This window comes from Rhinolophus sinicus, linkage group LG10 (genome assembly GCF_036562045.2).
Source record: "Rhinolophus sinicus isolate RSC01 linkage group LG10, ASM3656204v1, whole genome shotgun sequence".
Lineage (NCBI taxonomy): Eukaryota > Metazoa > Chordata > Mammalia > Chiroptera > Rhinolophidae > Rhinolophus > Rhinolophus sinicus.
The window spans coordinates 8,479,141-8,490,110 of record NC_133759.1 but is presented as its reverse complement, the minus strand read 5'-3'; the positions used below and the strand labels follow the sequence as shown (position 1 = coordinate 8,490,110).

Below are 10,970 nucleotides of genomic sequence, written 5' to 3'. Positions count from 1 at the left end.
ATCCGGTAAAGTGACCCCAAAGTGTGACTTGTCACACCATCCAAGGCTCCTTTACACCCGAGGGGTGGAGGGTGGCTTTGCCCGAGGCACAGCAGGTTCGTGCTCCCGGATAATCCAGAGCATGTTCTAAACAATAACCGGTTCCAGCCAACTCATGGTCCCCACAGCTTCTGCCAGAGCAGAGCTCTCCTACCCTGGGGCGGGTAGGGAAGCAGCGCATGGGAGCAATTTCTCACCAGGAAGGAGGCCACCATGTCCCTGGAATGAGACCTCTGTGATTCCGATACTAATTTAGTGCATGTAACCTTGAAAGGCTAGGGCATTTCTGTGACTCCTCCACTCCACATATAAAGGGCTGAGACCCTGAGGTTTCAGGACCAGGCCGTGGCCTTCAGAGTGGCACTACTCACCCTCCTTTACCACCAAGGCAGCAGCAGCTTCATCTCAAAGGTAAAGGGTGTTGAACTTGAGTGTGCCTGGGATGGAGTTCGCCTTGCACTTCTCGGGGGAAGTGAAGTGGGTGAACTCCTTGTGAGCCTGTCTTTTTCAGCCTCTGGATTCACCTTTTCTCGGAAGCCCCTACCTAGTGTCTGCTTAGAAGAGACTTAGGTATCTTAATGGAGTTTTTCCATATCTAATTTATGTATTTAGGTGATGCATTCGAAAACAAGCTAAACTCTGTGAGAAAGCCAGAAATCAGTGCCAGTGTTCACTGAATAAGGCTCTGAGTAGATGAGATACTATGAAGAAAAACAGGGCATATTGAGGGGAAGATGCTACACAGCCCCTACCCCACCTCCCCAGAGAACCAACAGCTTCAAGGAATGTTCAAATACAGCTGCTCACCCACAGTGGGCTTCTCAGAAGACAGGCTTAAGAGAAGGTACTAAGTTTTGGTCTCTGTAATTCCCAAGCCGAGTTTCTTCCACTTCACTATGCACATGAATCATCTGGGGATCTAGTTAAAAAAGCAGATTTTGATTCAGGTTTTGGTCCTGATAAATTCTGCGTTTGTAACATCTCCCACGGGACGCCAGCGCTGCTGGTTCATGGGACAATTGAGTAGCAAGGTCCAGTGCTGCTTCAGGGACAGTAACTGATCTTTAGACTTTTCAATGGCTGACTCTTATCAAATCAGCAAAAAATGAAAATACATTTGACTAAAAACATTTCTGTTACTTTTTTAAATTTTTTATTTTGATATTAACATGTGGCAAAAAATGACTCTTTTGTATGTGCTCAGTTCTGTGAATTTATCACCCATACAGCTCCGTGTAACCACCGCCACCACCAGGATACAGAACAATTCCATGACCCACCCCCAAAATTCCCTCAGGCTATGCCTTTGTATTATAGTTATACTCTCCCCCTATCTCTAACCCCAGGCAGTTATTACAGTTTGTCTTTCCCAGACTGTCCTATAAATGGAATCATAAAGAATGTATAGTCTATTGAGACTGGCTTCTTGCACTCAGCATGATGCCTTTGAGATTCGTCCAAGTTATTGAATGTATCAATAGATTGTTCTTTTTTATTGCTGCATAGTATTCCATAGAATGGATGTTGGATAGTTTTTTATCCATTCACTCACTGAAGGACTATTAGGTTATTTGTCCATTTTTTGGCAATTGCAAGTAGAACTATATACAGGTTTTTGCTAGAACATATGTTTGCATTTCTCTAGGCTATATACCTAAGAGTGGGATTGCTGGGTCGTATGGTGGGTATATGTTGAGCTTTATAAGAAACTGCCAAACTGTTTTCTGAAATAATACCTGCACCATTTTGCATTCCCAGCAGCAATGTATGAGACTTCCAACTTATCCACACCCACCCTACCTAAAAATTGATAATGGCAGTAATTTTTTTATTTTGGCCCTTCTTGTAGAGGTGTAGTGGTATCTCTACATAGTTTTAATTTGTATTTCCCCAGGGGCTAATAATGTTCAACAGCTTTTTATGTGCTCGTATGATAGCTGTGTATCCTCTTTGATGAAGTGTCTGTTAAAGTGCTTTGCCCATCTTTTAATTGGGTTGTTTGCTTTCATATTGTTGAGTTTTGAGAGTTCTTTATATATTCTGGCTATAAATCCTTTGTCATATATGTAATTGGCAAAATTTTTTTCTTAGTTTGTGTCTTGTCTTTTGTTCCCTTAACAGTGTCTTTTGCAGAGCAAAATAGTCATTGCGATGAAGCCCAACTTATTTTTTTCTTTTATAAGTTGTGGTTTTGGTGTCATGTCTAAGACCCCAAGCCACACAAAAAAATTTCTCTTACGTTTTCTCCTACAAGTTTTACATTTTATATTAGCTCTATGATCCATTTTGAGTTACTTTTTGTATAAAATGTGGGGTTTGGGTCAGGTTCTTTTCTCTTTCTTTCTTTCTTTCTTTCTTTCTTTCTTTCTTTCTTTCTTTCTTTCTTTCTTTTCCCTTTTATTGGCATCCTATTGTTCCAACACCATTTGTTGAGACACATCTGTGACATGTCTGTCCTTTTGCCAACACCCACCACCACATATCTTCATTATTGTAGCTTTATAGTATGTCTTAAAACCAGGCAGTGTGATTCCTTCAATTTCATTCTTAATTTTTAAAACTGCTTTAGTTACTCTAATTTACTCTTTAGTTACTCTTTTGTCTTTCCATATAAATTTTAGAATCAGCTTGTCTTTATTTTAAAAAATCTAACTTGGATTTTTATTAGAGTTGCAATAAAACTATAAATTAATTTGGGGAGAACTGATATCTCTGCTATGCTGAGTCTTCTCATCATTAACATATGTCTAGTTGTTGACGTTTTTTTTCATTTCATTCATCAGCATTTTGCAGTTTTTAACAAACGTATTTTGTACATGTTTTGTTAGATTTATACCTAAGTATTTCATTTTGGGGTTATTATAAATGGTGTTGTGTTTTTAATTTCAGTTTCAGCAATTGTTCATTGCTGGCATGCAAAATATATTAATTTTGTGTGTTGATCTTGTCCTTGCTAAACTCACTTATTCTAGGAATATTTTTGTGGTTCGCTTCATGTTTACTTGAAAAGAATCTGTATTCTGCCATCATTGGGTGAAGGGGTCCATAGATCACACTTTGATATAGTTGGCTGATGATGTTGTTCAGTTTTTCTATATCTATGATGATTCTCCTCTCTACTAGTTCTGCTGTTTGTGATCAGAACCACGCATGTGCAGCCAGAATGCCAGCCTCGGTGCTCATAAGCAGTTTTTAAGGAGTCTCTTTCCAGAGGTCTGCCCACCTCTGTGGTATCCCTGGTCATTTCCAGGTCCCTGGACTCCCCTTCTTTCAGTCCTTTGGCCAGAAACCTGGGGCTTTAGTTACCTGTTCTGCCAGTGCACTTCTTGGGGCTGTACTCACATCTGGGGTCAAATGTCCAGAGGTCTGAGAGAGAAAAAGCAGCGAGGGTCCACTCCACACCATAGGACCACAGCTCCTCCTATCGGAGCAAGTTTAGCGGTTCTCAGGGCTTTGTGTCTGCAGCTGCCGTGCCAGTCAATTCCCTTGCTGCTGCCTCACCTTGGAGTTCCCTGGACACCTGAGAGGATGGAGAAAGGAAAAACTAGTGATTTCCCTGATTCTCTGAGCACTAGGAGTCTCCTTTCTCCCTACAATCGGAGGACTTCTTGGAGCTCTGTCTGGCCATGTTCCCACTTGTGGGTTTCCAGTTGCCTTGAGTCTCAACAGGGGAGCCAAGAGTAAAAATAGAAAGTTTAGCACCATTCCATGGTTATTGGAATTCTGGTATTTTCTGGGGCACCTGCTTCTGTCTACTATTCAGAGTCCTCAGTCGGCTGAAGTCTGTCTAGGCTTTGGAGCTGCAGTGTCTGGAGAGGCAGGGTGGAGTGTGCTTCCTCCATTTTATCTGGAACTGGAACACTCTGTTCTGTTTCAAGCTGTGAACTTTATGACGCCTTTTTAAATGTTGTGAAAAATAATCACAAAAATAGTTGCTCTTCTGAGGTGTTGGATATACAAGAAATATACTGGTAGCATGCACGGTCGGCTGGGATATAATGAGCCACTCCAGCCAACAGTCCTAAGAACGAGCAGTTTAAGCCAAAATTCTTTTTTTTTAAAAAAAAACCACCTCTCTCATTCCTCAATTTGGGTTTAATACTCTGAGTAACCTGAGGCTTGGAAAATTAAATGGTTGGTACAGCGTTAGGACTCACAACGGACAAATGTGCCTTTGTTTTTAGTTGATTCACTGAGCATTAGCTGGCCCCTCGTGGTGCATAGATGCTTCACAGATGGTAAAAGTTCAACACCCTTTGTTTAACTGAATGGAGATGAAGGTGTTACATGCTGCCGTTCTCTTTAAGCACAAATTAATTTTGTGAAGTAAAGTTCATAATTGTCATTGAAGTTATAGCTTTTCCCAGTTGGCGGTGATGGGCTGGAAGCAGTAGCATCAGTTCTCTCCAAAGAAGTGTAATCTGGTAGCTGGATTCTTGGCCGAGCAGATACAGAGGAATGGAGCCATTTATTTATCAAGGACAATCTCCTGTGTTTCCAAAGGGCTTCCTGCCTATTGATATTCTCCTCCTCACATTTCTGCAAGGCAGCGTAGTACCCTTGTTTTAGAAGCGAGGAAACTGAAACACAAATGCTCACAGAAACATGGGTGACGTGAAGGAACAGACTGACCCCTAACAATGAGATGCTGACAGGGTCTCCCAGGAGGTTAGAGCCAGGGAACATGGATGAATCTCTAGTCCAAACACAGAAGACATTTCTCTCTACTTTTTTGAGGCATAACTTGTGTGTAATAAAATTCACCCATTTTGAGTGTACAGTTTGATCAGCTTTAGCAATTATGTACAGCTCTGTAACCATCACTAGAAACAATACATAGAACATTTCTATAACCCTATAAAGTCCCCCATGGTCATTTGCAGTCGTTCCCCTCCCCCAACCCGACCCCAGACCACCTCAATCTGCTTCTGGCATTGTCAGTTACACTCTATTAGCTTTGGCCAATGATGTCCTTTGCTGGACACAGAGAAAACCAGAGGGCCAAGACTGAATTGGGCACACTGGATGATGCTTAATGCCCTTTTGTGTTGGGCGTTTTCATGAGCATGATCTCATTTAATCTTCAGAACAACCCCATTTCATAGATGACAAAATTGAGGTTCAGAACACAAAGAAAGTCCCAAAGCTCTGAGGTGACGATGGGTACTCCCTCCCCTGCGGGGTGCCCACCCTCAGTTCTCTCTCACGCCATCCGCTAGAGGTGAGGTGAGGTTTCATAAATATCAACTTCTGGAAACTGCCAGGAGAGGAGAGAAGAGCAGCAGAACAGGGCAGCACTTTGCAGCCTAAGGCACTTGGTGTGGCTTAGGGACAGAAGAGGCCAATAGGCCCAGAGTCACTGTGTAGCAAAAGCAGACAGAGAGCTGGAGAGCGCAGGACATCCTGAGGAGGGCTGGGAAGCAGAGGTGGACATTTCCAGGTGGGTAAAGATTAAATGAGTTAATTGATGTCAGAGCAGAGAAGATGTTCAATGAATGTTGGTCATGATGCCAATTCCTGGGCTGCTTCCTCTTCACTGGGCACCCAGCATACAGCTGCTGCATAACTGGGGGGTGGGCATGGCAGGCAAGTGGGTGAGAGAAGGGTTTTGATGCTTGTGGATCAGGCATGGATGGACTCTGTGGTGTCTGCACCCCTTGGCTCCCTGCGGGACACAGCTGCTTCACTCCGGTGTGATGCTCACCTGGCCCAAGGGTGCTGGGTCGGCGATTCTGCCTTAACCGCTCTGGGTGCCTCCCCTGGCCTGGAGCCCCAGAAGCTCAGCCCAAGAGGAGGCTGAAGCAGACGTAGCAGGAGTGGTTTCCGGAGCTTGCCGCCTGCATTCTTCTGGGCCCACTCTGATGTGATTTTCTGCTTGGCAGGGGAGGCCACCCTTGTGTTCAGCAATTCTCTGAGCCTGGCTCCCAAGTCCGGAGCTTGGGCGGCCTCCGGACCCAAACGCAGGCAGAGCATTCAGACGAGCAGGCAGTCGTAGGCCCAACGGGACACGCAGTCTCTGTTCAGGCTCTCGCGGCTCGTTTCTTCTGAAGTAGATGTTTCAGAGTAAAAATGAACCTTCTAAATTTTGTGGGGAAATAATCTAATGTGCACATAACTTTCCCAAATTGTCTCTCCCCCGAATACCAGAAACTTCACATGAACTCAAAAGGACCGGGATTACTCTGTAGTAATGACCTCCAGTAAAGGACCGTGCAAACGGGAATTAATTCCTTCCTGCCATCCCTGAGAAGCATGCTCCACGGTAACGTGCACCGCCAGGGCCACTAGGCAGGCAAGGTGACTTGAGGGAGCGCCCACATTGTCCCTACAGACTTTCCCCCGACGCCTGCGGCACTGCCAAAGGGACCACTGCCCCTCCTGGGCCAGCCTTTGAGAATTGTGTAACTTGGGGGGTGGACAGAACATTTATTTGATTCAACAAATATTTATTGGCCATCACTTCACACTTTAAGATATTTAAATAAGACATAGGACAGTCCGCATTTCCAAAGAACTCTGCTCTGGGGTGGGGGCCTCACTGCAAAGTCAGATCTCTGCTATTTTGCCAGGAAAGTATGAGGTCAGTGAGCACTTCCAGGAGGTGAGGAAGTCACTCTCCTCCATAGGGGACAGTTAAGGGGCAGATGGAGCCTTGGGCCCTGAGTTCATCCCTCTTACCAGCTGGATGAACTTGGTAAAGTCAAATTGCTACCTCTGAACCTCAGCTTTCTTATCTGCAAAATGGGAAAATGACGCCTACTTTGCAGGATGGCTGTGACTGTGCCATCCCTATGCCCAGCCCTCATCCCCTCAGCCTCCCTGGGGCGAGAGAGGACAGGATCAAAGACTGCAGTTCTCACCTTGGCTCACACTGGAATCACAGGGGGAGCTTGAAGACGCCTGCTGCCCAGGCCAGTCCCAGTGCATGGAATCGGACTCCCTGGGGATGGAGGCCCAGCGTCAGGTTTTTGTAAAGCTCCCAAGTGACTCCAGTGGGCAGCCAAGGTCAACAGCCACTGATCCAGAAGAAAAGAGAAGACAAGTGGAATTATTTCATCTCTACAGAAAGAACGTTGGGGGAGGTAACTATGACTACTTACTGTTGATAACACTGTTTTCCCCTGTGCAACTTGAAGTGTAAGAACTACGAAAGTTCTATGTATTCAGAACCTCATAAATTGCAGAACACTTTCAGATCATGATCAAATTTGATCTTCAGAGAAATTTTAAAGAGGAGGAAACTGAGGCCCAGAGAATTTGTTGACAAGCAGAAGGTGCATCAAGTTAGTGCACAATCAGGTCTGGAGTAAACGTGTGGCTTCAAATCCCTCTCCTTCCACCAGCGCTGCTGCCCAGTCAGTCTCTGAGAGGGAGCTGTGGTCCCGACATTCATGCTGGGTTCCAGGCCCACGTGTCCAGATGCCCCTTCTGTATGTCCCGTGGATATTAGCGCCCAGGCGACTCACACTGTGTCCAGCACTGCTCGAGCCATTCCCCACGAGCCTTGCCTGGTGTTCCCACCTTTGCACAGACACAGCCACTGGAGGCTCCACTGATACCCCCCCACCTTTCTTTATCACATGAGTTGGCACCCTCACAATACCCTGTGATCCCGTCCCTTTTCATTATTGCTGCTTCTGTCACCTAGGCACTGCTTCTCCCTGGACATTTCCAATAGCCCACTAACTCCTCTCTCTCGCTGTCCAGTCCCTGCTTGTGACCTGCCTCCTGGACCCACTGAGGTCTGGAGTTGGGCAGAGTTTTTTCATGTAAAACAAATGAGCATTTGTGAGGGTCTGATGTATATCATTCCAATACACACACACACACACACACACACACACACACACACACATGCACACACACCTCAAAGCTTCTTGCTCTGGTGTGCCAGACACTGGGAGTCCTCTGTGACAAACCCCTTTAAGAAAGGGCTTGAAAACATCCAGAAGTATGCAGCCTGCCTTCTGCCGGTCACAGCTGGGGGACCACAGGCAAGTCCCATAACTCCTCAGACGTCCCACCTCTAAAATAGAGAAGGTAATGTCCACTCATGAGGCAGTTGTGACAATGAAATGCATAAAATGCCTGCACGTAGTCCTGTTGATAAGCTGAGAAGCTGTTCTTCTGTGAGAAGGACGGACAGAGGTCCTTGCGAGGTCCCTCTGACCTGCCACGCTCCGGTGGGGAGCTTCTCAGTCACGTCAGTGGGTCTTGACAACAGGTGGCTGTTGTCACCCCCACTGGTGAGGGTCAGTGCCTGGCCAGGGTCTCCCTCAGGTAAACGACGTCTGTACTTTGTGGAGCCTGAGGGAGCGTGTTCCACGGGGTTTCGGCTGATATTTTCTCTTTCAGGGGATGAACAATCAGTACGTCCGCCGGGAGGTCTTCTGTGGGAACACCTGCCACGAGCTGAAACGCTTCTGGGAAAGGGAAATTGGCAAACAGACTTACTACCGAGAGTCAGAGGAATACCGCCTGGGGAGAAGTGCATTGAGAAAGTATGTGACTTGTTAGTCTATTTTCTATTAATTAATCTTTAAAAATAGACTGCTTGTTCAAGCAGGTTTGCAGCAAAATTGAGCAAAAAGGAGAAAGTTCGCATCTTGCCCTCCGGCCATGCACAACCTCCCCTCTCTCAGCATCTCCCACCATGAACACAACACCCAAGAGATGAACACGCCCTCTGTGTGTGTTTTGTTTCTATTTTCAGGCTCAGAGAAGAATGGAGGCAGAGACTGGAAACCAAGCTAAGGCTGAGGAACAATCCAGATGAGACTGAAAAGCGGGCAAATGTTGGCCAAGAGCTGCTTGCTTCACTGACACAAGACGATACAAAGCACTGAGGTCGCGGTGCTGGGAGAAGTCAACACAAATCGCTGAGTCCCTTTGCCATGCCAAACAGATCTCATACGATTGTCTCCCCCCACCTGCGAGGGGTTTACCTGCACTCCTTTCCCAGTGCTCAGTGGGAATTATCGGCCCCGTCAGTCCTCTGCATGGGGGCCAGAATATTATCCCAAACGTCTCTAATGATGAGAGTATTTAATACCAAAGTTCCATGCGGCATCCGTTATTTCCATATAATTATCGTCTCATTTTGAAATCCAAATATTTTCAAAGCACAGCATGTGGGGGATGATCTTCACGGTTAGACTTGAAATGTTGCATAGTAGGTTTGCTCCACATTTCTCCTAGGAAACAGTTTCGTGTTTTCATTTTACGTGAAGAAAAATACACCTATCTGCAGACATAAAAATATTGTAAATAGTCATTTAAATAAGGTTTGCAAATAAATTGGTCTAACACTATTTTTTCTTCATACAAAATTAATTGGCTTGTTCAGAAACATGATCGCCTAGACCCATTCAATAAGACTGGGATAATTTTAATAAAATTTGGTTGCCTTGCCATCACTGGTGTGCGTGCTCTGCATTTCATTCCTTTACTTTAAATGTTCACAGGCTTGCACTGGTTAGCTCCCTGTCGACTCAGCTAAAGTATATCAGGCCACCTCAACAAAACGTCTGCCATGTTGAATCTGAACTTTGACATGCCGCTGTCACTCCGCAGCCACCTCTCAGGTCCCCAGTAGAGGGTTGCTGTTTCCGAAAGTGCAAACTGGAACTGGGCCTGAGGCAACAGCTTCTAACCAGGGCCAGGAAGCAGAGAGACGCATGTTGTAAAGTAGCTGATGGTTGTGGGTTGCACCTGCAAGGCTTTCCATACACAGGGGCAATATGACCGGGAGACCCATGGAGCACAGGACAGGCAATTCTGGACCGTAGCAAGTGCGGGTTCCCATCCTCTAAATGCCCTGATGTGCCATGACGTGCTTCCATCCACATCACCAGGGAGCCCAGAAGCCTTCGTGAGGGTAATAGGAGCCACCAGGAGGCAAGAAGAGTTGAGGGAGCATCTCCCCAGGTCCCACACTTCTATGATCCAGGGAACAGGGCCCAGAGCCCCCCCTCCCACTATGGTCTCTCACGCAATCTGGGATTCAATTCAGCTAATAAACTACAAATCCCAGCTGGGCTCATTTGAGAGCATTTTGACGAAAGAGGAATTTTTGTGGGCAAAGGAGGGAAATAGAAATTAAACACGGGGAGGAGAGAAGACAAGCCTTGCAGGCTGAGACGCCCTCAGAAGCAGAGACCGGCCATCACGAACTGCAAAACACTGATGCTGGGATCTAAATGCAGTAGAATGCAGGAGAACATTCGTTGTTCATTTACTGGTTCACCACATGCCAGGCACTGTGCTATACAACCAGAGTAGAGCAGAGAAAACCAGAAGTGCTGGCTCGGGAGGCTACAGTCTAGGGAAGACAGCAGAAAACTCAAGGCAATTAGCGTAAGGGACTTTAGCACTGGGAACCCCAGCAGGGAATGGGTCCCCTAGCCTAGGGAGAATTCCTTAAGAGCAGGCTAGGTAAGCCCAAGCATCATCTGAGTAAAGGTGAAATTCCGGGCTCACAGGTCCTAGGTGTTTTGAGGGAATACATTCAGCAAAGCTAGAATGTGTGTGAAGAGAAGGCATAGCAAGAGCTGAATCTGCAAAACTCGCAGGCAGGGTCTTGCTGACTGACAGTCTCCACTTTTCTCAAAGACACAAGAAGCCACTGAAGGGTGTTGGCCAGGGGAATGCCACAATGGCCATGGTTCGGGAGGGTGGCCCGCACCTAAAGGTGGGAGGACAGAGATGAGGAGGCCAGCCAGGAGCTTCTTCTGCAAGGGCCTCACCCTCGTGACCTCCTCTAAACCCAATTACCTCCCAAAGGTGTCATCTCCAAAGCCATCACATTACTGGTTAAGGCTTCAACATATGAATGGAGGGGGTTGGGAGAGGGCGGGGGTGGGGGTGGGGTACTGGAGGGAGTATACAATTCAGTCCATAGCAGAATGGGATACTTTAAACCTGTGTAGCAA

The 10,970-nt window shown here is 46.3% G+C and overlaps 1 protein-coding gene and 1 long non-coding RNA gene across 2 annotated transcripts; one reads left to right on the top strand and one right to left on the bottom strand.

The window, feature by feature from the left end:
- The first annotated feature begins 376 nt into the window (after positions 1-376).
- FAM240A (family with sequence similarity 240 member A) lies at positions 377-8,885 on the top strand. Its single transcript, XM_019724033.2, has 3 exons — positions 377-450; positions 8,395-8,540; positions 8,753-8,885. Exons 2-3 carry the CDS (start codon positions 8,398-8,400, stop codon positions 8,883-8,885), a joined length of 276 nt encoding a protein of 91 aa, XP_019579592.2. The 5' UTR covers positions 377-450; positions 8,395-8,397.
- Positions 4,102-7,888, bottom strand: LOC141567164 (uncharacterized). Its single transcript, XR_012489587.1, has 2 exons — positions 6,900-7,888; positions 4,102-6,083 (listed from the first exon to the last, which is right to left on the bottom strand). It is a non-coding gene; the product is annotated as an uncharacterized LOC141567164 (long non-coding RNA).
- Positions 8,886-10,970: the final 2,085 nt, after the last annotated feature.